Genomic DNA, 27,637 nt, shown 5'->3' on the forward strand with positions numbered 1-27,637 from the left:
AGCGGGGCAGGCCCTTGCCTTGGAGGAGGCCGGAGGGAGATGGAGTTATGAGCTTGAGGGGGCACATAAGGCTGTTTCAGATGGGTGGGAACACAGATGAGGAAGTAGCTGATTCTGCCTGGGGCAGGACTGGGAATGAGGGAGGAGTTTTCCAGAGAGAAGGTAGTGTGGGACGGGGTCTTGAAGTATATCCCACTGCCAGGAAAGCTTTATGCTACTGATATGAGAGAGAAGGTTTTCTTTTGTGCGAGTGGGTGGGTGATGTGGGGAAGAGGAAGGAAGAAACAGGCTCAGATTATAATACTCTGACATACACATTTAGTCCCATTTAGAGCCTCTTAGGGCAATTTGAAATTTTCCCCCAAATACAAAAAACTTCAAACAGTTATAAAATGCTCTTCTTCTTGGCAAATAACATACATCACTGGAAAAACGGTATCTGGGATGTTAATGGGTTTCTCTGCATAGATCTGCCAATGGGCCCAAGAAAGGCGGCATTTGAGATTACTAGAAGGCAGAGGGACCTCCCTGGTGTCAGATATGAAATGAGTACTCCATAATCCATGGGTCTGGGAGACTTGTAGAATGTCTGGATTTATCTAGTGGAAATGTTGATGATGATAGTTACCATTTATTTAGTGCTGACTCTGTGCCAGGCGCCAGTAAGTAGACCTGACTTCAGAGTCCACCATCTTAGCCACCACAAGGTTCTGCTCCTAAGGCGATCCCTGGAATGTCCAGTGTGGATGGGCCTCTATAGGAAAAGGCTCTAGGAGAGATCATTTCCAACTCCCCCCCCCATTCAGGGAGGGGAGCATCCTTGATGGAAATTTTCTATTCACCCAGCAGGGTTACTTGGAGGAATATCAGGAGCACAGAGGAAAAGGCAGCTTCCCCGCCATGATCACCCCGGCTTATCAGAACGCTAAGAAAGCCAATGAACTCGCTAGTGATGTAAGTACCACTTGGGAACGACCCGCAGAGCCACCAAAGCAGAGGAGAAACAAGACGTTGAAGACTGTGCTTAACTGAAACCTACACACAGATCAATTTATTTAGGGCTGAGCCAGAGTAAAATGTTAGCCCTCAATTTCTCTCCAAATTTCTGACATCTTCTTTTGTTCAAACTGTTTGGTCACATTTATCTGCTTCAAAGGAGCGTGACACCGACAAACGGTGGAACTTACTTTAGGTGAGTTAAAGCAAGTGCAGATGCTGGTCCAGCCAGATAAGCTGGGGTTAGGAGAGTATTTGCAAAATAAGCCATTTAGAAACCTAGCACTTTAGGGGAATAGCTGATGAAAACAGCTTATATGATTATCAAACTGGGTATAACCCAGTAGATAAAATGATTTTTATTTGCAGAATGCTGGCCAGCTGGCAGTGCTTGAAAGATAAGCTATAATTAAACTCAGTCGAGTGATGTGCCCATGTTGATCTAACATGCCAATCTGAGCTTGGTCTATGTATAGTTAGAAGCCACGCATGAGTTTCACACCCCCTTTGCCCTTCTCCTTTGCTCTGTGCTATTCAGTTATTATACCCATTTGCCCAGGACAGTGCATTCTTGCCCTGAGAGGGGAAGTAAAACACGTAACTCACTTGGCCCCTTGTTAGCAGTTTAGGTGAGAAAAGATGTTGAAACCATGGGCAGACTGGGTTTGGAATTACACCTTTTGGCATGCTTGTTTTAAGACGTTTCTTCATGCAGAATTAGAGTATAAAGTACACAAAGTGTGAAAAGGGCCAGTAAAACTTTAATACAAAAGGGACTGAGTGGTTTATGGATTTCATGGAGGAAAAAAAAAAAAAAACCATGTGATTTTTTTTTTTTTTTTTTCCCCTTCAGAAAATTCTCTTAAGTAAATGTTGACATTAAATGCGGGGTCATTTTGGAGTAATTTCTCTCACGGAGCATGAAAACAACAACTCTGGGCCCTCTTTGTGTGCTTCTTTCAGATAAAATACAGGCAGGACTTCAATAAGATGAAAGGCCCTGCGCATTATCACTCCCTCCCAGCCCAAGACAACTTGGTTCTCAAGCGGGCCCAGAGCGTGAACAAGCTTGTGAGCGAGGTGCGTACGGGGGACCGTGGACGGGGCAACCCCAGCGTGAAAAATTCTGTGCAACAACGCAGGAGCTAAACACAGTTACCAGTTCCCATGGAACAAATGGGCAGTAAAAAAAGCAACTCACTAGAGAGCCTAGAATCAAACAAATTAAACAAATGGAGTTTCTCCAAGGGTTCAGAAGTTTCCTCTCCAATTCTCACAGGGCTGTAGATATTCAGAAGGCTGTAGATATTCAGAAGGTCTAGAAAAGTACAGTGTCTTATTCTGATTCAGAATAAGAGAAATTCAGGCAGCTGAATTTTAGTTGCAGAATACTTCCCTAGCCAACCTTTATAACAATATGTCATTCAAACAGAGTGGAAATCAAAGATCAGAAAGTGTTTCCAACATGGAACCTCTCTCATTCTCTTATTATTGGAGTCCGGTGTCCCAGAGCTGTGTGTCTCCTATGAATTCCCATAGCTTAGAGGCTGGACTGGCCACCAGACCGTGTGTTTTGTTTGGTCTACCGGGTGATTCAGATTTTTTGAATTGCTGGGACTCTGGCAAGGAAATAACCCCTCAAGCTCCCAAATCCTTATCACTCCCTCCAGTCTTTTCTTTCCAGCCACGTCTCATTGGCATTTCTTCAGTAGACCCTAAAGGCATTTGAGTTAACAACCTCTTGCAAAGGGAAGAATGACGGCTATTAAAAGTACTCCCAGAACAAGTTATCTGCAACTCAGAAGCAGATATTCAAGTATCCTAAGATATTTTTCTTCCCTAACCTCTAAAGGTCAGTCTTTGACCCCCCCAACTATTCCTTAATCTGTGATCCTCTAACTTTGGGCTGCTCAGAATCACCAGGAGTGACGTTTTCCTAATCTCAGTGGGAGGCTCACGTATGAGATGGTTCTGATGCTCTAGGCCAGAGGTCAGCCAACTACGACCAGAGTGTCAAATCTGACCCATAGCCTGGTTTTGTAAATAAAGCTTATTGGAACATAGCCACATCATGCTTGGTTACATATTGTCTCTGGCTGCTTTCACCCCACAAGAGCAGAGTCAAGTAGTAAACCTTGCTCTTGATTCACAGAACATTAGATCTAGATGGGACCTTGGCAATCTTAAGGTCCTCACTTTGTCATAGGTCTAGAAAAGTACAGTGTCTTATTCTGATTCAGAGAGACTTTTAGGGACAGAGTTGGAACCAGATCTCTGAAAGTACAGTTTTACCACCCAGGAAAAACACTGTTAACATTTTGGCCTTTTTCTAGGTGAAAATACTATAAACAAGTATATGAATATAAAGACATTTATAGATTAGAATTCAACTATATTTATAGCTTGCTATACTTTTTTCACTTCTTATCAGATTGTGAGCATTATAATTCATCTTGCATACTTTAAAAAGCATGTTTCCACCATATGTCTTATAAGATAGGATAACAAATTGTATTTTTTTTTTTTTTTGGTAAGAGGTCACAGGAGAACCTTCAATTTATTTTTGACCTTATAACCATAAGTAGGACATCTAGTTGTAGGAAATCCAAAAATTTCCTTTTGCCCTTTTGCCCTTATCCAGTAGGACAAACCAGTCATGCTCTATTCGTGGTAATCAGCCTTCAGCTGCCTCCTCCAATTACCAGGGACGACTTGGGGTTTATTCAATAACTATAACCTCACATCTTACATCCAGCTACCCAGGGGAGCTCAACTAGCCAACCTGTTTAAAATTAGAAGACGCTCTGTGCATCTATGAGTGGTCTCATTTATTATACTCCTTTGTAAAGTAACTTTTTGGGTTAAATTTTATTTAAGTGTACATATGGTGAAGTGTAAATGCCATATGTCCATAATGGGGAAGATTTCTGCAAGTGGACACAACGCTAGCGCCCAGATCAAGAAACAGAACATGATTCAGACATACCCCCCCACAATCCCCCAGACACTTTCCCTCAAGAGTAACCGCCGTCCTGATTTCTAAAACCCATTTTGCCACTTCTTGGGCTGTATGATCTCTTACTGGATTTTCTCTTGGAAGGGACCATATATCTTTAATTTTCAGAACCAAACTGATGATTTACTTATTTATTATTTGAAAGGAAAATGTACTGTTAATTTCGAGCGTCCTATGCCTGGTATTTTTAAATGTTGGGTTGCAAGTTTTCTAAAAATATCCTAGTAAAGTCCTGGTGACATTTTCAAGAGTGGCTTTGGACTTGGTTCTATTGTGCATCTGGTGTTTTGGTTTCCAAGGTGGAATATAAGAAGGACCTGGGAAGTAGTAAAGGTCACAGTATCAACTACTGTGAGACGCCTCAATTCAGGAACGTGAGCAAGATCTCAAAATTCACCAGTGATGTGAGTTTTTAACACCTAAGCATTTCTTTGGACTTTTTTTATGAGCTAATTCCTAGGTCTCTTAAGAGACAGTCTATGTGAAAAATCTGTTTGTCTCAGAGAAGCATGGCCTCTTGGGCACAAATACCTAAGAGTTTTGATCAAGATTGCCTGCAGGGAGTAGTCCACAAAGTGTTAAATTCTGTCCCATCCCCCACCACACACTTGACCTTGAATCCTTAATGGCAGCACCTCTCCTCTTGTGTTCTTCCTGTGTAGCAGTATCGGGGGCTCCTGGTGGTGAATGCGGGGGGGGGGAGCCTGGCTGAGCATGCGACATCCCCTCTCAATGCAACTTTGTGCTTCTTAGTTCATGTCTGATCTCATTTAACCTGGGGACCCAGATGTGCTTTCCTGGTTTTACAGAGAAACAGATGGCATTTGCAAATTTGGAAATTCTCAGAGAAGTTCTGGAGATGTTTCCTTGAGAACATCAAGGACCTATACTAGATGATGTGATTTTATTTCTGCTTCGCTGCATACTGTAGTAAAATTTAAGATCATGAGGGACTTCGTAAGGCTCAGAGAGGAATTTGTTTTGCCTACATGTAGTGGTGAAGAGCACCAGCTTTGAAGCTGACAGACCTGGCTCCGTGGTTAGTCAAGTGTTCGACTTTGGGCAAGTTGTTTAAGCACCCCCGAGCCACTTTGTCCATGTGTAAAATGGGGATGATACTAAGTCCTTCCTTCTCATGGAGTCCTTGTGAAGATGAACTGAGTAGAATCGTGTCTGATACATGGTAATAGTATTTGTTTAAATAATCTCTGTGCCTAGAAAGTCAGTGGCCTCCCAGGTAGGTGATTTTAATGCAGCTTCATTAGAAGCTACCCAGATTTTCCTATTTATGACTTCTTGGCATCCTGTTTTGGTTTTCCCTTCATTTGGTAAGATGCATTTGGGACATGACATCCTTATTTCACATGGTTTTAGTAGCCACTAATTTGTGGTGTAAAAACACAGAATTTGGCAAAGCTCAGGTTATATTCTTCATATAATTAGAAACAGAGGTAATAGCACACAGTGATTTGTACAAGCCCCTAGCCTGGGGCTTTGTACCCAGTGTCTGCACGATCAGTCTTGTCCATTGGAGAGCCCCCCACCCCACTCATGGGAGGTTTTCACACGGGAAAAATCTGACACATTTACAAGTGAAAATGTTAAAAAGAAAATTGGGTCTGTTTTGTGCTGTCTGTACTCACCAGATCCTATGTTTGGTTGTGTGCTTATGTGCTTGTCTCCCTCCATCTTCTTGTGCTTGCTTGAAATTTAAGTGGTTTTTTAAATGAAGGTTTGGCTTATTTTTTATTCAGTGATACACTGACTACTTAAATAGGTTCTATTTAATCATTTATATTTCCAATTTAGTGCATTATGATGAGTAGTTGATCTTCAACATGTTGGGAAGAGAAATCTTTTATTGACTGTTTTGTGTTTCCATGTAGAATAAATATAAGGAAAATTACCAGAACCACATGAGAGGCCACTATGAAGGAGTTGGTATGGACAGACGGACTCTCCATGCTATGAAGGTTGGAAGCTTGGCAAGCAACGTGAGTCCAATTTTGAAGGGCCTATAGGTCTGGGGACATATTGGGGTGGAGGGAGGTAAAATAGGAGGAATTCAGCCAACTCTTTTTCAAACTTCCTTTTTAAAAGTCAGTGTCCTGTTGTATAAAGACTGACCCATAAAAGCTTCTAAACATTAACCAATATAACCAAAGCTAGGTAAAACCCTTGAAAATTTTCAAAAGCTTCAATTTATTTATCTCAGCTTTCTCTGGCTTGAAGAGTACTTAGATCTATTATCTTTGATCCAGTGTGAGAAAAACATTCAGTTTCTGAGAGATAAAGAGAAATGGATGAACATAATTCTTATTTGAAATTCCTCAAACTTCCAAAGCGTCTGTGATTTATTTGGGGTTGTTTGGTTGGTTGGTTGGTTGGTTCACTCATTTATTCAATTGTAGTGTTCATTGAAGACCTCCTGTGGGCAAGTACTGGCCAAGGTAGTGGGGTAAAAAAATACATCAGATCCCATAGCATGGAATCTCTTAATCTCTCCTTGGCATTGTCAGTCCAGTTGACAGGTTTGTAAATGCCAAGTTGTAAATCTTGGAGGTAAAGGGCACTTCAAAGGAACCAATTTCATTAGTAAAACATACAAATGTCAAATTTCCTCTGCTTGAGAATGTCAAATTTGACCTTTAAAAAAAAAATTTTAATACTCTGAAGACTCTTGACTTCATTTATTTTCTGGGGGGTTAGCCAAGAAGCTCTTTCATCATACACCCATGTGCCAGTGTTACTTTTTAACAAAAACTATAAGGAGTTCCATAATTAATAAGAAAGATAAAATAAATGTGCTACAGATGGAAGTTAGCTAATTTTGGATTAATTAAGAAGAATTCAAATTAATTAAAGGCAAAGTGTGAACATAATTTAATTTTCCTTGGAGGTGATGAAATGGAATTAATTTTATTTCTGGTTACTTTTTAAAAGTTTCCCATGACATTCAAACAAGGTCAAAAGAAAGTGGGGACTAATTTCTTTTCTCTTGTGTTTTTTTTTCTTTGTGTTTTAGATCACCTACAAGGCTGATTATAAACACGACGTTGTGGACTACAACTACCCTGCCACTCTCACTCCTTCCTATCAAACAACAATGAAACTGGTTCCCTTGAAAGATGTAAGTCCCCCTCCAGGAACATCTTCTCTTATTCCTTGTCACTTCTTCTTGTGGAGTGATTCTTAAGTAGCAAGATGGAAAGAAACAAGATACAACAGTTCCTAATGGAAGGGATTGAGAAAGGGAACTCTTCCGTTAGGAAAGTCCATTCATGCATGTTTGGAAACTGTTAGATTTCCCATGTAAGGTGGGGACAACTCTGGTTTCATCTTGAAAATAACCAGCAGTCAGTTAGAATTTGGTAGAATATGTGTGCCTTTGGGCACCTTTAAAATTACTCTTCCTTAACAATGATGATGAGCTTTCTTTTTTTTTTTGATTTAAAGTTTTGGAGTGTGCTATGTTGAGGGACTAAAGGAAGTAAAATAAAATGGCTGTAAGTTGAGAGGAAGAGGTAATGTTGACTTAATTTTTTTTCTCAAGAGCACTTGGGAAAGTATATGTATTTCTTAATTATTATAGCGGTGATTTTATTTATCTATAGTTCGGCTTGTCCCAGTGAAATAAGTATAATTAATTAAATTTATTATTTTCTAATTATAGGAATTTTACTATATTTGTTTATTACAGGAAATTTAGAAAATACAGAAAAGCACAAAGAAAAAGATTAAAGTCATCTGTTTTCTTAAAACGTAAAGTGGTTTAGAACTGAGTTCATATCATAGTTATTTGTCAGTGATGGTTATCTCTAACCAATCAATAATTTAACAAATAATTCAACATATATTTACTGAATGCCCAGTACTGCTTTCCTTCACATTCCTTTGGGATCAGCACAACTCCAGTAGCACTGACTTGGGTTTTGCTCCTGGTAAGTAGGTCTTCACATTGTTCTCCCTTTTGCTTGGAGTGAGAGCAGTGTTGGGTTCAGCTGGGCATCTCCGGTGTTTAGCATGGTTTATAGGACAACAAAGGACAATCAATGGCAAACAATAGTTCAATGAATGAAATGGGCTTTTCAAATATATAGTAAAGCAAAGGAGGGGAAGTTGAGGACTATAAAGGGAGACTAAGCTTTGCTTCTTCTTTTCCCAGGAAGTTTGATTGGGTTGACTTATCACTTCACCTTCATGAAACCCAAGGTTACACTTGACTACCTAAGCTACTTCCTTCCTTTTTTTGCTGCACGCATTACCTGGGACTTGAGGACCAAGAGCACCTCATTAGAATGGGAGTGTGTACTCTGTTCGTAGACCTCCATCAATCATGCTTGAGAGCAGTCAAACTAGAGAGATTCCTACAACTTTGTACTCCCGGTGTGACATGACTTGCTATTACATTTGTCTGTGCAAGGCTGTGGATCAAACTATGCACCTGAAATACAGCCTGCTCACCTGGGCAAGTCTGATAGAAGAATGAAACCAGCCTGGGTTAGAAGGATTAATTAGAAGCAGAGGGAGATTCTGAACTGGAAGCCCAGGAGCCAGATTCAGGTTGCAGAGGTGTTTAGTTTGACCACACAATGTTTAAAAAATAATTGGACCAACATTTAGAGATTTTGGGAGGTCGTATAAAAATTCATATTTTCACCTATTCTAGAAAAATCTAAAAACTCTGGAAACGACAGCTCTAGTTCCCGCATGGGAGCAACTAGCTGGGACTGAGTGGCAGGTGCTAAGTGTTATCTTATTATCCTTCACCTTCTCTTCCTGGCTCCCGTGTGAATTTGAATTTATCGCCCCTAGTGTAGGGACTTAAATATTCAGGAAGTTTGGGGAATCCATTACAAGAGCATTTATGGTCTCTCTGTCTGGTGGCTCTAAAGGTGGTCAAATAGCTATGAAATTAAATAAACAAGCACGGGTCTTTAATTAGAGAGCATTCCCTTCAGATGGATTTTATCAGCAGTAATAGCATTAAAATGAGACTCCATCCTCAGCAAAGAGTTCCTTCAGAAAGTAGATTGAAGCAATGGCCAAGCATCTGTGATGTTGCAAGGATGTGATTAATCATGGAGACTGTTAATTATGTCCCGCAGAGGAGAGTAATTGTGCTCTGCAACAGATTTAATGCAAAATTATTGGGAAGGAATATGCCTTTTAAAAAATACAGTTTTCATGACATTTTATCATGCACAATTCTGAACTCTAATAGACTCTTTATTATGAGATGATAATTTCCCCTCTGAGTTAATGCATTAGGAAACCAGTGCACTCTAATCTCATTAACGGTTGACATTGAAATGACTTTATATTTCCTACTTTTCCTTTATACCCCTTATCCGCAACTCAGAATGTGCAAAAACTTCTGTCATTGAACCATTAACCAAAAAGCACAAAGCGATGCTATTCTTTATCTCCGAATCCAACAAAATACCCTGTGTCCCGGTGTCAGGAACACACTGTTTTTCCTAGATCCTGTCCTAGAAATTAATTTGTAAGTCATTTGTTTGTACCCAGGATATATTTCCCTGTCTGAACAGTGGTAGTTTTGGCTACAGGGGATCCCAGGTTCATCTGTAAAATAATAGTTGCAAGCACACTACACTAGCTTTGGCAAACCAGATTGACAGTGTAGAGGGTGAGAACCACTTTGGGAGGCAGAATGCTAGAATTTGAATCCTGACATTAGCTGGGTGACCTTGGGCCAACCACTTCAGTTCTCTGGGCCTCAGTTTTCACATTGTAAGGTAGGGATAATAAGAGTGTCTATCCACAGGGTGGTTGGATTAAATGCATTAAGATGTGTGAAGCACTTGAAATAATGCTAGGCACATAGTAATGGTATTGTTTTTAAGCCATGATTATTATTAGCCCGTATTGGGACAGGCGGGAGTGGAGTGAGTACAAGAAAGAGATGAAGCATAGGTCTATTTCACTTGGGTCACTGGGTTCTAAAAATATTGAACTATTTGTCAGCATTTAAAAATTGCAAGACTTGACATAATAATATGGATATTTGGTTTGTTTGGAATCACTGGAAAATCTGATCACGCTGGGCCCCACATTGTTGCACCCTAACTGTTCCCCAGAGCTGAGTAGCAATGGCTGTCCCTTGCCACAGTCCCCACCACTCCTTACTACTTCCCCAACAGTGAGGTCAAACACTGAGCCCAGACTAGTGCTTCGCCAGTAGCCAGCTAGTGGTCCATCTGGCTGTCACCAACTTTGTGACCTTTGGGCTACAAAGACTCCCTGGGGAGGGCTGTCACCTACGGAGGCAGCAATAAGATAGAATGGCATCAGACTCCAGACAGACAGTGAATGGAAGGGTAGTAGAGTGTAGTATAGGGCAGAGCCGGCAGCCGGAGGAGCATGGCCAGAGGCGGGAGGTGGAGGTCTGGGCAGGGATGGCAGTAGATAGTGGGGACACAACAAGGGGGCTGTGACGATCTTAGGCATGGTGTAGGCCTAAAGAAGCTGCCACACTGTGTGGGATCCTGGGTGGCGTCCTGGGCTTCAGGCAATAAAACAGAGGCATGAAGACTGGGTGTGGGGCGTTCAATGACCCGATTGCTGTGAACAAAGCCAGAGCGTAGCTGATGGAAGGGCATAGCCTGGAGCCTGTGTTGGGGCGGGTGCTCAGGGGTCTCCAGGACTGGGTCAGTTTGGGGTCCTGGGAGCAAGGACCCAGCTGAGATATCTACGTGGACGGGGCTGTGTCTGTGTTTGCTCACTCTGCGCAGAGTGGACGCTCCGTGACTGTTGAAGGAATGAATGAATGAACAAATGAATGAATGACGGGACCACGCAGGCAGAGGTCATTAACCATCCACCACCTCACGCTCTTTCTCGTCACTCGCCTGCATCCCAGCTCCCCTTCCACCTGTGCGGGTGCCTGGGGCCCTCACGCAGCTCCACTGTGCCCCCTCCCCTTATCACCTGCCCTCAAGCCTCACACGTTCCTTTGCCTCTCTGCTCAAGTTCCCGTTCTCTCTGCAGTGGCTCCTAGGCATGCTTGGAGGAAAATAAGATGATTGGATGAATATCTTCTCATGGGCAAATAGCTAATGATCCTTGAGTCTCTGAGGGGCAAATTGTACTTTCAAAGGAGAAAAGCCAGGAGCCCCCAGTATCTTGAAATGGTGGGAAACCGGAAGTCCGTGCACCAGGCGGTGCTAGAAGCTCACCACCTTCTCTTCTGAACCCACCCACCCTTCTTCTTTCAGGAAAGTGCCCAGCTTCGGGCCCTTTCCTTGGGGACTCTGGCAAGGCGGAAGCGAGGGCCAGGCGGGGCTGGTGTACGGGGTGAAGATATGTGAGACTGTCCTCACACGGAGCCACTGATGTGCCGTGCCCTCCCACTTAGACACTGCATCAGTTGGACTTTTTGTCTCTTTCATTTTTCTTTCCCTTCTTAAAAAACCTCTTTTCTTTAGAAGTATAAAACATATATAGAAAAGAACATTAAGTATAGACAGGCAGCTTGAATTATTATAAAGCGACCTTGTGCATGTGTTTCTCTTTGGGAACGCACCTAGGAATAGAATTGTGGAGACTTGGGGTACGTGCGTGTGCCAAAGCGCCATATTGGTTCCCCAAGTGGCTGTGCCAACCCTCACTTCCGCCAGCTGTGTTGTGAGAGTTTCCGCAGCTCCCACATCCTTGCCAGCCCTTGGTATAGTCAGCCGTTCAAATTTTCACTCTTCAGGCGAATGTGGAGGGGTGTCTCGTTGCAGTTTTAATATGCATTTCTCTGGTTCCTAATAATAACAACGTGGATGAGCACCTTTTCCTGTGCTCACTGACAGTTCCGTTGACCTCTTGTGTGTGCTGCCTGTTCAAGTGACTCACTCTTCAACGTATCGTTTTTGTTTTTAATCTATGGGCTTGGAGTGTCTGTTGGTTTCCAACTGGAATCTTTGGTCCTTTTAGTAATAGGAGAATCACAGCTCTGCTGGGCTTAGGGGTAGGGAACTAAGCAAATCTTAAAGAAAAGTGCTGGTGACATCTTCTTGTGTCCTTTCTTTTTTTTTTTAACCAGGTCAACTATAGGCAAAGCATCGACAAGTTGAAGTACAGCTCTGTGACCAATACCCCTCAGATTCTCCAAGCCAAAATCAATGCCCAGCAACTGAGTCATGTAAGTGACCTGCCCTTCCCCAGCCAGGTGTGGGGGACTCAAGTGCTTTGTGGCCCCTGGATACCTGACTCCCCAAGGGTTTGGCATTCATTAACAGTGACATGTGTCTTGTGACAACCACAAGACGACCCCCCTCAATTTAAACTTTTTATTATGGAAAATTCCAGATATATTTAAATGTAGAAAGGATAGTGTAATGAGTCCCCGTGTATCCATCATTCGGCTTCAACCTCTATCCACTCATGGCCAGTCTTGCTTCATCTGTATGCCCATCCCCTTCTCCCCCCTCTGTTATTTTGAAGAAAATCCCAGAGATTAAATAATATAATCTATCAATATTTTAGGGTGCATCTCTAAAAGATAAAAAAAAATTAAACATGTTTATACAATTTTAATACATCACACCAAAAAACTAATAATAATTCTTGATATCACCAGTGTCCTATTAGCATTTAATATTGCAATGATCTGATAAAATTATAATTTTACAGTTTTACAGTTAGTTTGAATCAGGATCCGAATGAAGTCCATGCTTGTGACTGGTTGATAGGTCTTTAAAATTCTTTTCATCTTTACGTTTTCCTGTTTATCTCTTTTCTTTTCTCGCAAGTGGTTTATCGAAGAAATTGGATTGTTGATCCTGTTACGTTTGCCACAGTCTGAACTTTGTGTACTGCATCCTAGTGTGGACTTCATGTGTTCCTCTGGCCTCCAAATGTCCTTTAAAATAGTAGTAGTCAGATCTATAGGTTTGATCAGGTTCAGGTTCAATTTTGGGGCAAGGATGCTTTTCAGATGATGTTGTATTTTTCCACTAAGAATCATATAATGTCTGGTTGACTTTTTGTGTGTGACTTAAGGTGGCTTTTTTTTTCAATGTGGGCAGCCATTTGATAATTACTCTTTGAGTATCTACTCTCTGTATAAGCGAGATGCTCAGCACTGCGGCACGTTAAAAAACAAAACAAAACAAAGCAAAACCCAAAAAACAAGTTCTCTACTCTCAAGTGCTTCAAAGGAGAGTTGGTGAAGTAACCGCAGGGAAATCTTTTCTAAACTCACAACTCTGAGTGTGCCTTTGAGTGGTTTTACTTTTCATTTGACGTCTTTAATCAGTTAATTTAAAACATTCATAAAATTGCAGGCTTCCTTGTCAAATGCCCTTTCCAGAAACTCCTTCTCAGCTGTGGGCCCAAGGGGAAAGTGAAAAAGAGAGCATTGCCTCCGGAATTCACCTTCTATCTATCTAAAAACCTTGCATTTACCCTGTGGGTTTATTTTAAATCCAACAGGTGAATTATCGTGCTGACTATGAGAAAAATAAGTTGAATTACACACTGACACAGGATGTACCTCAGCTGGTGAAGGCCAAAACCAATGCCGAACTATTTAGTGAGGTGAGCAAGCAATGGAGGTGAGAACTTGGTGGAGCTTATCTAACCAATGTGAGGATGAGGGCACCAGGCCTGACAACCAGAGGCTATTCTGTTTGTGAGAGATGTTCATCAAAGGAGCCCATCATGTTTTGGTTTTGAATTTTGCTGTCTCATGGCATGTGGTCGTTCACTGGGGATAAATTGATCACAGGAATTTAATTCTTATTATGTGAACGTGTGTACAGTGTGAGCTCAAACACACACACACCATCATCATTGTCCTGGTGACTTCTGACTGCTGCTTTGCTGTGCGGAGAAAATTTGAGTTTTTTTTTTTTAAGATTTTGTTTATTTATGTATTTGAGAGAGAGACTGAGAGAGAGAGAGCATGAGCAGTGGGGAGAAGGAGAAGCAGACTCCCCGCTGAGTGGGGAGCCTGAACCGGAGCTCGATCCCAGGACCCAGAGATCATGACCTGAACTGAAGGCAGAGGCTTAACTGACTGAACCACCCAGGTGCCCTGAAAATTTAAGTTTTAAGATCAATCTTAACCACTAGATTCTTCCTGGAGTCACAAGAGGGCTGTGGTTAGGCTTCTTATCCTAGATGGGGGCAGGAGAAGAAGAAAAGGAACCACCATTTATTGAATGCCTGCTTTCTGCTGTGCACTGAGATAAGCATCTTACATATGGAATTATCCAACTATCATAACCCTAGGACCTATTTATGGCAGAGACACAGTGGCATGGGCTTTGGTATCCGAATGCCCTGAGTCAGAAGCTGGCACTGCCATTTTTAAGCTGTGTGACCTACATCAGGTCATTGATGTCTCTGAGCCTCACAGGCCTAATGCGAAGATTGACAGTTGATGAGTAGAAGGCACTTAGGAAGGGTCAATAACCTGTAGGTGTTGTTACCATGCCAACATCAATAGCTTTTGTCTTTACCAGCTTAGGTTCCGTGTTCATGTTCTATATCCAGTTTATCCCCACAGCAACCCTGAGACAGGTAATAAGAGGTTTTTTGTTGTTTTGTTTTCTTTCTTTTTTGCAAATGGCAAAGTAAGGCTGAGAGAGGATGTGTTTGCCCAAGGTCTCATGATCAGGAAACAACACAGCCAGGATGGACACATGACTCTTCTCTTTGTTCTGTCCCATCACCTCTGCCCTGCATGGCCCCATAGCTCAGGAATCAATGCACTGTCTCAGTAATTGCTATGACCATTTTGACAATAATGACCAAGATTCTGGTCTGTAAACAGATGAAGAAACCAGCTTTGTTGTTGTTGTTTAGAGAGGGAGAGGGGAGGGGTGGGGCAGAGGGAGAGAGAGAATCTTAAGCAGGCTTCACGCTCAGCATGGAGCCCAGTCTCTTGACCCAGAGATCATGAGCTGAGTCAAAGCCAAGAGTCTGATGCTTAACTGACTGGGCCACCCAGAAGCCCCTGTTGTTGTTCTTTTAAATGTCTTTTTAGGGGCACCTGGGTGGCTCAGTCGTTAAGCATCTGCCTTCAGCTCAGGTTGTGATCCCAGGGTCCTGGCATCGAGCCCTGCGTTGGGCTCCCTGCTCAGCGGGAAGCCTGCTTCTCCCTCTCCCACTCCCCCTGCTTGTGTTCCTTCTCTTGCTGTCTCTCTCTCTGTCAAATAAATAAATAAAATCTTTAAAAAAAAAATGTCTTTTTAAACTTCGGGCAGAAATATGGATCCTGACTCCTATTCACCCGTGTTTCTGTTTGTCAGGTTAAGTACAAAGAAAGCTGGGAGAAGGCCAAGGGGAAAGGATTTGAGATGAAGCTGGATGCTATTTCTCTGCTGGCCGCCAAAGCCTCTGGAGAGCTTGCTAGCAATGTAGGTTTCTTCTCATTAACTCAGAAATGCATAAGAAGTGGTTCCCATAAAAATGTCAGTGGTCCTGCGGAAAAAAATAATGACTGCTTATGTTGTAAACATCCCACGACTTTAATCTTCTTCTGGGTTCCTGAAAGACTGGGAGGTTGTTTTCAGAATTGTTCCCGTTGCCTTGTGAATACCAGAGCCCCTGAGGTGGCAAAGTTTCTCTTCCCCTCACCGTAGACTTTCTTCTTTCTCTCAAGATTAAATATAAAGAAGAGTATGAGAAAACGAAAGGCAAAGTCATGGGCACTACAGACTCGAGGCTTCTGCACTCTCTGCAGGTGGCCAAGATGAGCAGTGAGGTAAACTCTTTCCTGTCCCTCAACCCTTTCCTCAGACTTGTGCTGCTTTAAAAGTCCTTCCAGGGCCTACTTCACCTGGGACCTTTTGATTGACTCCCACCTACAATTTTTGGTTGTAGCTTGAGCAAGAAGTTTGTTCACTTTCTTTATTTAGCCAAAGTGTACTGTTCTTTTAAAGTAAATGAGGAGTGTGGGCCCGAAGGGTGACCAGTATCTACTGCTCAAGGTACAAAGGTGTCCGTCCACCTGTATTATTCCACAGACATTTACCAAGCAACTACTACGAGCAAGACCCTGCGTAAGACACCAGGGCTGTAGGAATGAACAACACATAACAGGTTCCTCCCCAGGGGAGCTTAATTCTATGGGGAGAGTCAGATACTAAGCATCCTGCTTGTTGTGGGCAATGTCCCGGCTGAGTCCTGTGGCCGAGACACACTTGATATCCAAAATAGTTAGCAAACAACTGGGGCATCCAAACTCCAACCAATCAAAATGACGCTGCTTGTAAACAACTGTAATGGCTGGAGATTAACCCTGCTAAATGTCACTTACCAAAATCCTTTGGGGGAAGGACAGACTTGGTTTCAGATCAGGTCTTCCCTGCCAATGTTGAGCAGGCCAAAAGGACACATGAGCATTGAGTTTCTGCTTTACAATTGTTGCTCCAAGTTAGGAGGCTGGCTTATGCTGTTCCCGTGGTACAGCCAGATATAATTACCTGATGAGTCATTTAGGAGCCAGGGTTTGACTAGAATAAGAGAGTTGGCATCTGAGTTGCCATTTTGGATGTGCCTATGGAACAAGTCCTATGACATGCATAATCATGAAATATACCGAGACATTGAGAATTTGGCTTCTTCTTAGAGAACAAAATGATACTTCTTATTTGCAGTTGGAGCAACTGGGGCCAAAAAGATTGTGTCTTGCCCAAAGTCATATAGTAGTCAGTGATAAAGGTGGAGGGGTAGCGTTAGATCCTAGGACCCTTGCTTACTGGCATCATACTGCTTCTATTATAGCATGCCACCTTCCCCCCACACATACCACCATCACCACCATCATCAGTATCACCACCACCATTACCACCATCATCACCATCACCACCATCATCACTATCACCACCATCACCACCACCATCACCACCATTTCCACCATCTCCACCATCACCATTATTACCACCATTGTCATCATCACCATCACCATCGTCATCATCATCACCATCACCACCATCATCACTATCACCACCACCATCCCCACCATCGTCATCATCACCACCATCAACACCACCATCATCACCACCATCATCACTATCACCACCACTATCACTACCATCATCACTATCACCACCATCATCACCACCATCACCACCATCACCACCATCATCACTATCACCACCACCATCACCACCATCATCACTATCACCACCACCATCACCACCATCATCACTATCACCACCATCTCCACCATCTCCACCATCTCCACCATCTCCACCATCACCACCATCACCACCATCATCACTATCACCACCACCATCACCACCATCATCACTATCACCACTATCAACACCACCATCATCATCATCTCCACCATCTCCACCATCACCATTATTACCACCATCGTCATCATCACTCTCATCACCACCATCACCATCATTACCACCATCACCATCATTACCACTATCATCACTATTATCACCATCACCACCGTCATTGCCATCCTCACTGTGAACATTTATCAGGTGTTTGCTATATGGCAGTCCCTGTACTAAGCAGATTTCAGCTACTATTTTGTTTGCTTATCACAATAGTCCCCTGAGGAACATGAGCCCTTAGAGAGGTGATGTAACTTTCCAGAGGTCATCCAACTGGCAAGGGGTAGACCAGCTTGAACTCAGGCTGATCTGGCTCTGGAGCCCAGGGTTTGTTATTCTGCCTCTTAAGGAGTCTGCAGAAACCTTGGATAGAACCTTCTCCTCCTGGATCAGCCAGATAAAAAGATTTAATATTGGTGAGAGGCATTGTTCCTAGAGACAAAGGAGTGTGGAACTGTAGCTCCCCAACACCGCCCCCTTCTAGAGCCAGAAATTGGGTCACACCTTTCTGACAGATGAGTGGCATTGCCAATTCCTCACAAAAGCCTGGGCTTCTTTCCTGTGTTGTAAATCACTTCTGCAAAGGCAGACTTCAAGTAATGGGCCTTGTTGATACATTCAAGGTTGAATACAAGAAAGGCTTTGAGGAGAGTAAGACCCACTTTCACCTGCCCATGGATATGGTACACATCAAGCATGCTAAGAAGGCCCAAGCTCTGGCCAGTGACCTGGACTACAGGACAAAGCTGCATGAATACACCGTACTGCCTGAAGATACGAAGACTCAGTGGGCCAAGAAGGCTTATGGGCTCCAGAGCGAGGTGAGCCCTCACTCACTGCCAGTTCTCCTCATGCATCTCCTGCAGTTGGGTGCAGTGACATTGTGAGGGTGATTTGGAACCTGTGCATGCATCTATTACATAACTCGGAGGACTAGGAAGAACTGCTGAGAGGTGCTGGGCCCAGGGAGAATGGGTGGGGAGGTAGAGCTATAGATAAAAGTCGAGACAATGGAGGCTAGAGGGTGGAGGATTGGGGCTCCGAGCTACTGTAGGAGTCAAGATGTGCTGATAATGGCGATGAGCAAAGGGGAAGAAGCAAGTGTTGAAGACGGCAAGTAAATCTTGGAAATTTAGTAGGTTGGTAGGTAAGATTTTTGGTGAGAAATTCTGAAAAGCCCTCTTTTTGGTCGGTGGTGGGGTTTCAGCACTGAAGCAGAACATGCTCTGCTGGTTACAAAGTGGGCCCAGTGGCTTCACCCCCAAGGAGATTGCTGTGCCTGATTATAAAAGAGTGGGGGGGGCAGTTCTTTTAGGAAAACAAAGGCAAGAGCAAGGGTTTCCCTAAGTCTCCCAACACCTTTACCCCATCTGCATCCCTGCATCCCATTACAGCTTGGGTTTTCTCTTGCAGCTGCAGTACAAGGCCGACCTAGCGTGGATGAAAGGAGTCGGGTGGCTGATGGAGGGGAGTCTCAATCTGGAACAGGCCAAGAAGGCTGGACAGCTGGTTAGCGAGGTAACCCGAGCTCAGGCCCTGGCTTCCAGTGGTTCTCAGCCCACGAGTCCCCGAGAGCCATCTTTCCCTCTGCTTCCCCCTCCCCAACCCCCATGCTTTTTTGAGCCTGACTCAGAGGAGCCCTTCTTCATTTTTGCACCTGCAGTGCACCCTGGTTAGTCTTCCACACCCTTACCCATCCCGGGGAGGTGTCTGTAAGAAGCCTACCGATTTACATAGAGTAGCAGCGACATCCAAGGAAAAATTCAGAAGGGTTGTCACACACAGTCGATGAGCATGAAGGGAAATGTGTTTGTCATGGGAGGCATGTGTGATTGCTCCTGAATCAGAGAACCTGATGTTCGGAGGTCAGCATTCACATGATGCCTGTGCCTTAAACTCGCTGCAGACTTTGGGCAAGTCACTCGAGCCTTCCGATCCTCTTCCTCTCGGGTGAAACAGAGAATGTTACAGAGTCCCTGCAGCTCCAAGCCTCAGCTTCTCTTTACACCATGTAAAGCTGGCTTGGGCAGCAGGCAGAGGAGGATTTTGGAAGGGCATTTCATTTGGAAGTGTGATTATTGCAGGAGCTCTGTTTGGGACTCTTCAAAGGGAACTCTTGTTTCAGGATCAGGAAGGCTGAGTCAGCATCTCTCTTGCAAATGGCAATAATAGTGATAATGTAGCTGACCTTTGTGGGCTGATAATAATTATGCAATCGTTGCTGTCATTGATTGACCATTTTGAGTGCGTTACATACATACTGCTCATTTATGGCTCACAACCGCCCTATGTGAGTAGACACTCTTACTACCCTATTAATATCCTCATTTTCATGAGGAAAAGAGAGACTGAGAGTCACATTTCGAGTAGGTAGCAGAGCTGGGATCTGTCCCAGTGTGTGCGGTCTGAGGCCCCAGCTCCTGCCCACAAAGTGGTCTCGCATCCCCAAAGCACGTTTTGTAAATTATTCTTATTTTTCCACTGCTCATCCTTCTCTCAGACACAGACACACTTAAGGTTAGAATATAGAAATAAAGAAGGTAGAGAAAAGCGAACGACGTTTTACGGTTCCTATTACTTAGTTTCTTTTCAGGCCTGCTAAACTCCAGGTGGAGCAAACAAAGCCCCATTTGTTTTGGATAAAGGTTTGGTGAGGAAACCCAACCGGCTGACCTCCATCCTTAGGAATTCCCATCTCTGTCTGACTTCCTGTGCCTACTAATTATTAAGCTCCTCAAGGGCCAGGAAGACAGCATCCTCTTTGCCTGTTTTATATTTCTGTTGTGCTCTGTAAAGGGCGGGTTCTTGGCTCCTCAGTAAGTTCTTAGGATTTGACCAAGGCAGAGTCTGGAATGATCGGGAATTTCCAACCATGGAAGGGTAATGCGACTTCCTTCAGTTATGTGGTGAAGGAGTTTTCCCATTCAACACACTGGAACGAGAGACAAAAATTACAAATCTCTTTGGAATATTGTCTCTGGAAATTTTTTTTCCTCAAGGGAGGACATTTGGAGGCTTCAATATTCCAAACCCTATTTTGGGTTCAGCTGGTATCTGTGACCCTCTTGCTGACAGCACCGGGGTTTTGCTCCTCTCTGCTCTCCCCGCCACATGAAGCTTTAGCTTCAGTCAGCCATGCTCAGCTGCCGCCTTTCCCATCAACTTTGGCACCTCCCGTGGAAAAGGCAGCGGAGCTAACCTCCGGGAAGGTCCCTGTGGGGACACAGAATTAGCACATTTGAAATTTTGCCAGTCACTTTGTGGCTGGGAGGCGGGGACACAAGGAGGACAGGACCTCAGTGATCTAGAACACGAAGAAACTGTGAGGGTGAATCCCACCTGGCCGCCAGCCTCCTCCGGTCCGCGGCTCCTGGCATTTCCTCTCCCTAGAGCATAGATGGTCATGACAGCACCGTGCATGATGGTGATGGCTAATGTGAACACTCCCCATGTCCTAGGACTCCCCTCGTGGAAAGCAGAGCCCTGAAGCCTCCGCTCTGCCCCACAGTGGGGCAGCTGCTATTTTTTGTACCATTGTGGTGGGAGTGGCTCGGGGGATTAAGTGATGCGCCCAAGGTCACGAAGCTGGAAGGAGGCGGAGGCGAGGTTTGGCCTCCGTCTCCCTGGTTGTAAAGTCCAAGTTCCCTTTGCCTCACTTTCCTATGCCAGGTCTCAATTTATAAAACTGGATGCATCCCAGGGCACAAAGTGGAGTATAGGGTTTAGTGAGGGGAGAAATTCAGGTCCTCATTCAGGAGCAGCACCTAGGAGAAGCTCCCCAGAGCAGGCTGTCTCAGGTCTGTGGGGTCCCGATTAAGCTGCAGACCCAGCTGGAGGACTCCCCCCGAGAAGATGGGGGAGTCACTGAGAGTGCGCCTGTGGATGTAAGCACAAGTGTGGTGGTGGGGATAGCCAAATCCGAATGCCACAGGGATTCTTTTCTTTGGAAACAGAAAAACTACCGGCAGAGGGTGGATGAGCTGAAGTTCACCAGTGTGGCCGACAGCTCCCAGATGGAGCACGCCAAGAAGAGCCAGGAGCTGCAGAGCGGGGTGAGTTCTGAGCTGCCCCATCTCCACTATGCAGCTGTGCCACGGGCGGGGCATCTCTGGGACAAAGCAGATGCTGCCCAGGCACAATCCAGGAACGAGTGAGCCTTTGCTTTTGACAGGCTGGGCCTGACTTTCCCGGGGCCTCCAGGCTGTCTCTGGGAGCTGGACCCCTGCTCTCCCTGCCTCACCCACTTCCCTTCTCTGCTGATTGTGAGGTTCAGATGCCCACTGACATTCTTCCTTTCTGGCTTTCAGGATTGCCCACTCCCTTCTTTCTCCCTCTCCTCTCTCTCATCAAAGACTCCATAATTCTGCAGCCCGTAGAGAAGTATCTTTGAGGCGGGTGACCTGAGCTCAGATCTGGGTAGCACGACAGTGAAACAGCACGTGCCTTATTTACACATCAGCGCTCGGCACTCCCTGTGCCCCCGCACCAAGCAGGTGCCGGAGTTGTTACAATGGGGCCAGGACCTTCCTGGCCTTCCTTCCTAAAGGTCCAGGTACACTCGCCAGAGAGGGTGCCATCAGAGCTCAGAATCAGCAGATAGCTGCTGTTTGGGGGGGCGGGAGGAGAGGAGAGAGAGAAAGAGCAGAGTGGTAAGTTTTCCATGGAGTAGATGCTCACTGACGCTGTCTTTCAGGTCACTGTTCGCTTTCTGGGTGTCAGTACTCATGAATGCATTGGGATTGATGGTGGGGGTGCAGGCGGCAGTGTAGCCTTCTTATTTTTCTCATTTGGGGAGTCTGTGCTCATCCGAGCCCTCTGGGGTGTTATTTCCTGTGGCCGTGGACAGCATAGATGGGAACAGCTTGGGAAGGTTCTCATGGGAGAAGTGTGGGGACAGACCTTGGAGGTGTTCTCAGGTTGGTCCCCCGGCCACATTCTTCTCTCAGCTCCTCATGGCGTCTGCTTCTGGCTTCACCCCTCCTGCCAGAAGCCTCCTTTACTGGATTCTGCTGGCCAGCGTCTGGTCTGGGCGGTTTTGTAATGGACTGTCAGTGCAAGTCACAGAAACGCCAAGCAGATCTGAAGACACATCAGTGATGCCACCCGCCCCCCCCACCTGCTCCTGACCCAGTGCTCTCTCCCAACAGGTGGCCTACAAGGCAGGAAACGAGCAGTCTGTCCATCAGTACAGCATCAGCAAAGATGAGCCTCTCTTCTTACAGGCCCGAGTCAACGCTGCCAATCTCAGTGAGGTATGGCAAAAGGGAGGGGGCAGCCGTAGGCTCTGCTTCCCCGTGTAGGTGCCTGGGCAACAAAGCCCACCCGCCATATTGGTGTGTCAACTGAGGTTCTGTTCAGTCCGGTCCGTCCAGCAGACCTTGTTCCTGGCCAGTTTTTTTGGGGGGGGGAAGGCCCACCTTTCCTAGGAACGAGCTGGCGGGAGACTTGAACCCACTGAGAATATAACAGGGTAGGAGGCGGTGGTGATTCTTGGGTCATAGTTAGAACAGCATTAGAGTATTGATGGAAGGAAGTGAGAGTTTCAGGTGTTCACTCCACACTGCTTGGGTTTGATCCTTGGGTCTACCACTTACTAGGTGTGTGACCTTGGGCAAATTCTTCGCACTCAGTTGTCCCATTGGTAAAATCAGGGTCATACTAGTCCCTGTGTCATTGGGTTGTCACGGGGCTTCAGTGAGCTAATATACAGAAAGCACTGGAAGGGGTGTGCACAATGTAGCTATCACTCCCAGACACAAAAGCATGCATGGTCCCAACTTCCTCCTTTCTGTCTTCTAGGAGGGACCTTCCTTAGCTCTCCCACTCAGCAACCAGTCTTTGGAGTCCTGGTCTGAGTAATAGAGGGGAGAATTAGAAGGAGCAACAGAGGCTAAATTGATTCACACACATAGAAAGAGAGGGAGACTTGCTGAAGAAAGAACTTGAAATCTGCAGGTGGGGGCAGGACAGGAAATGGAAGGAGCAAGGATAGACCCACAGGGACTTAGAGGCTGGGGGTGGGAAGACAAAGGAAGGTAGTAGCTGTAAATACAGCAGCCGCTGGGCTGGGGGTTGGGGGTGGGCAGAGGTAGGGAACAGACTTTCAGAAGTGTTGCTGCATGTTCTGCAATGTTATTCCACCGTGGGCATGTGTTTGAGACCTATATGAAGACTATTTTTCAAGGCCTCCAGAATTCGAATTCTGCTTCTTTTGAGTGGAGCCCTGTGTGTCAGGAGGCCTTGAGGCAGGAACAAGGAGGTCCGGTGGTATGCGGGGTACCGGGTTGCCGTGGGGGGACACGATCAGTGTTGGCCTCCGAGAGAGAGCAGTACAGTGGCTAGGGAAGCCCTCCCACAGGAGGATGATCTCTTCTCTCCTACCTCTCCTCAGAAACTGTATAAGAGCGGCTGGGAAAGCCAGAAGGCAAAAGGGTTTGAGTTGCGTCTTGACTCCTTGGCCTTCCTGGCAGCCAAAGCCAACAGGGACCTGGCCAGCGAGGTGAGTCGGTGCTCAGTGGATGCTGTGAGAGAGCCAGCCAGAGAGGGTCCGTGCAGGCTCTTCAGCTCTCTGAGCCTCAGGGTCCAATCTGTGAAGTGGGGAGAGAGGTGACCACTTTGCAATGAGACCACCACGTGAGTGCCCAGCACACTGCTTGCCACACATTGGTTTTCGGTGGGTGAAAGCATGACTAGTCATCTAAATGGCTTATTTGACAGATTAACTGACGCCCAGACACCTTCCAGGACTATCTAAGGATGTCGTGGCCGGTCACTGACTAAGAGTACAGGCTCTTGGGGCAGGTGGACCTTGGATAAAATCCTCGCTCCATCCCCTGTTAGCATCGTGACTCTGGGGAGACTGTGTCACTTTTCAAAATCTCCATGAACTCATTGGTAAATTGGCAGTTGCAAAGTGGTTATGAGGAAAGGAAACGATTTCATGCGTCCCGAGTTTCCGCCGTCCAAAGCCATCTGGTGGGAGTCTGATGGGAGCTAAGAAGCCTAAGCCAGAACGTAAGGCCAAGTCCGCTCACTTCATCAAGACAGTCTGGCTTCAAACTAGATGCATACACATAAATATACTTCTCTCTATAAATATATGGAGATATCAACTGGACTAAACAGTGGCTTGGTGACACGGTCGATTTACCTTCTGGCATAAGCTCCTTATCTCCTCACGTGGCAAGAGCTCACCAACCAGCGCTGGTCTGCAGATGCGCTCTGAGGGGCCCGGGGGTGTGCCATGCTCACCTTACAGTAAGTGGTCAGTACATGGTGGCAGGTATCGATACTGCTGTGTAGTTGGCACAGAGGACAGCAGAGCCCAGGTCTCCTGATAATGTTGAAAAGGATGCCCCACGCTGATGTCCTGTTACAGTTTTTAAAGCATTTCCATATTTATTTTTTTCTTCTGATCCTCATTGGTCTTGGCCTCGTGTCTTTTTCCACGCCAGTATGCTCCCTATACTCCTGCATATTTCTGTGTACCCCGGTTTTATAATTCGAGCCCCTTTCTCAAATGGCTATCGTATTATGGCTATTCTGTGGCTTTTTCATTTCATGACTACTTTTTTAATGATGTTTTCACTATTCCCAGAAAGGTATTTAAAGTGACCCTCATGAAAGCAACAGGCCACTTAAAAATAAAGCCAGAAAAAATGAGGTCGAATAGTAGAGACAAGAGACGGAACGTCACCAGGAACTTGGGAAAAGACTGTAGTATAGCTGAGCATTCAGTTTAGCTCTGAGCTGACTGGCAGCTGAGGTGAAAAGGGAAATAATGAGTAAGATTTTATTTCATTGTTCGATTTCATTGTTCAAAGGCAAACCCTTTATGACACTAATTCTAATAACATTCTGTTGTATGGCTTTGTTTGAACTTTCGTGCCTTCGGTTTGAAAGTGAACAATGCCTTTAGGAGATGCTAAGGTACTCCGCTCTCTTCCTCCCGTTTAGGTGAAGTACAAGGAAGATTATGAGAGGTCCAGAGGGAAGCTCATTGGGGCGAAGGACGCCCAGGGGGATTCACAAATGAGCCACTCGCTGCAAATGTCCAAGCTGCAGAGTGAACTCGAGTACAAGAAGGGGTTTGAGGACACCAGATCCCAGTGCCACGTCTCCCTGGACATGATCCACCTCGTGCATGCACGCAAGGCCCAGCATTTAGCCACAGACATCAGCTACAAGACAGCATCTCATCAGTTTACCGCTTTGCCCACAGACATGAAGGTGGAATGGGCCAAGAAGGCATACGGTTTACAGAGCGATGTAAGCTCCGTGTGTGCACTTGTGTGCTAGCCTCCTGGGGAGTGTTTGCCTGAGCCTCCCCAGTAGATGCATGGAGATACCTGTTTCTGGATCCCAGGGCGGACCCATCTTCGCTTTCCTGGTGGTTTGACTTTTATTCGAACTCTGCCCACTTTAGATTCTATACCACCACCGAGAAAATCACAGAGCGACTTTTTTCTTCTGGGGATTTGCTCTACCTATGTCTTCTCTGTTTCGTTTTACTGTAGAGGGGGAAGACATACACCTGACATTCTTAACTGTGGCCTGTTCTGGGAGAGCATTTCCCATCCTCCTTCCAACCTTGGCCGTCCCTTTTCAGGAGCAGCACGCTGACCCCCAAGAGCCCTCTTCCCTTTCTCCCTGTATGCCCTACCTGGCTCAATCCCTCCTCCTCCCCTCTGCCTTCAGCTGACTCTTGCAGGAGAAAGTGGGTGAGCTGAAAAGGCAGGTCACCTAAAGCCAGACTGTTCCACGAGGGGCTGGGGAGGGCGGCGTCGACACACCCTTCCTGGTAGAGCTGTTTCCGGATAAATGGGTGATATGCTCGCTTTAGACAAGTGTCCATTTAAATGGCTTCCCATGAAAACGACTCCTTCAATGTCAAGTAAAGAAATGAGAAATCCCCCCGCCCTGCCCCGCACCGAGGTGCGTAGGAAGGAATCAGGCGCCGTGGGAAGCCTCGGCTGTCTTGTGAAATTCCCTCAAATAGCTCCCCACATGGGTTCTGTTGTGAATTCTCATTTTCTTCTCCCCTGCTTGTCATTTTAAACAAGAAAACGGGGGAAGCAGACAATGAGGATGCTCCTCTTCCCGAGGTAGACGCGTCCCTAATGAGGGACCAGGTGGATCCGCCCCGCCCGCTCCGCCCCCGGCGCTGCTGGGCGGGGCCTAACGCGCCAGCCGCGGGACGCTCCAATTAAAGGGGAAATTAATTGACATTTTGGAGCCCTACCTGTGACTGTACAGAAACGGATAAGACAAAAGTGGCATCTAATTTGACTCAGCTGGCACCAAGGCGACATCTGGGCGCCGTTAATAGCCCTTTAAATGTCTGCGCACCAACAATGGCCTGCCTTTTTTTTTTCTCTCTCTTTTGTCAGAACCAATACAGGGCAGATGTGAAGTGGATGAAAGGCACGGGATGGGTCGCCACCGGGTCATTAAATGTGGAGCAAGCGAAGAAGGCAGGAGAACTCATTAGCGAGGTGAGATTTCCTGACAGCGTGCAACAGGCCTGGCTGCACTAGGCGTGTGGCATTTCTGTATAAAATTAAAATAATTTCCACTCAAAAGGCAAAGAAAAAGGCAAAGCTACATGAAAGGCCTGGAAACCCAGACTAGGGCTGGTAATTAGAGGGAAACTGCATACCAAACACACACCAGTAGGGGCCCATAGAGCCCTGGCAAAAACAAAGTGGGTGACAAATGATATTATGAATAGTAATGACAATCAAAAAGAACTCAATTGCTACCCACCAACTTACCTTTTTAATGAAGCAACAAGGGAGAGATGATGAAAAGATACATTTATTGCACCCAGAAAGCTCTTTTGTGACTTTATGCACATTTTCTCCCTCTCTTTCTGCCACAGTGTAAACAGTTTTTGAATATTCACGTGGTGTGGAGCACGTGACTTGGGTCTCTCCCCTTGGGGGGTCTCACTTCTGTTTAAATCTCACTCCTTTCTACTTGTAACCTCCCTAGCCGGACCCTAAGGCGTCACGGCGTGTTAAAAAGAGCCGTCTGCTCACGTTTTAGGAGAATTTCATTAAACAGATCATTTAAAGACTAGATCCGGGTTTCTCAATCTCAGAACTATTGACACTGTGAAAACTGTTGCTGGCGGTGGGTGGGGGGGGGGGCACGGCTGTCCTGAGTATTGCGGGGTGTTTGGCAGCACCCCTGGCCTCTACCCTCTAGATGCCAACAGCACCCTCTCCCCAGTTGTGACAACCAAAAATGTCTCCAGACTCTGCCAAAAGGTAGAGAGCCACCAGGGCGCTGTCTTAGCCTCATGCTC

The 27,637-nt window shown here is 45.5% G+C and overlaps 1 protein-coding gene across 4 annotated transcripts in view; it reads left to right on the top strand.

Annotated features, from left to right (window-relative positions):
* The window catches only part of NRAP (nebulin related anchoring protein), a 70,821-nt gene that overhangs the window by 14,309 nt on the left and 28,875 nt on the right, over positions 1–27,637 (top strand). For 2 of the 4 annotated variants that reach the window (XM_036106215.2, XM_036106216.2), the window contains exons 10-25: positions 850–954; positions 1,960–2,076; positions 4,312–4,416; positions 5,899–6,006; positions 7,038–7,142; positions 12,066–12,164; positions 13,457–13,561; positions 15,280–15,387; positions 15,633–15,734; positions 17,952–18,149; positions 18,742–18,846; positions 21,282–21,380; positions 22,476–22,580; positions 23,720–23,827; positions 25,285–25,596; positions 26,718–26,822. In XM_036106215.2, coding sequence (XP_035962108.2) covers positions 850–954; positions 1,960–2,076; positions 4,312–4,416; positions 5,899–6,006; positions 7,038–7,142; positions 12,066–12,164; positions 13,457–13,561; positions 15,280–15,387; positions 15,633–15,734; positions 17,952–18,149; positions 18,742–18,846; positions 21,282–21,380; positions 22,476–22,580; positions 23,720–23,827; positions 25,285–25,596; positions 26,718–26,822 — 1,986 coding nt within the window. The remainder of the gene's footprint in view (positions 1–849; positions 955–1,959; positions 2,077–4,311; positions 4,417–5,898; positions 6,007–7,037; positions 7,143–12,065; positions 12,165–13,456; positions 13,562–15,279; positions 15,388–15,632; positions 15,735–17,951; positions 18,150–18,741; positions 18,847–21,281; positions 21,381–22,475; positions 22,581–23,719; positions 23,828–25,284; positions 25,597–26,717; positions 26,823–27,637) is intronic. The other 2 variants (XM_078077098.1, XM_078077099.1) reach the window with 1 other exon arrangement.

Source organism: Halichoerus grypus, chromosome 7, assembly GCF_964656455.1.
Source record: "Halichoerus grypus chromosome 7, mHalGry1.hap1.1, whole genome shotgun sequence".
Taxonomy (NCBI): Eukaryota; Metazoa; Chordata; class Mammalia; order Carnivora; family Phocidae; genus Halichoerus; species Halichoerus grypus.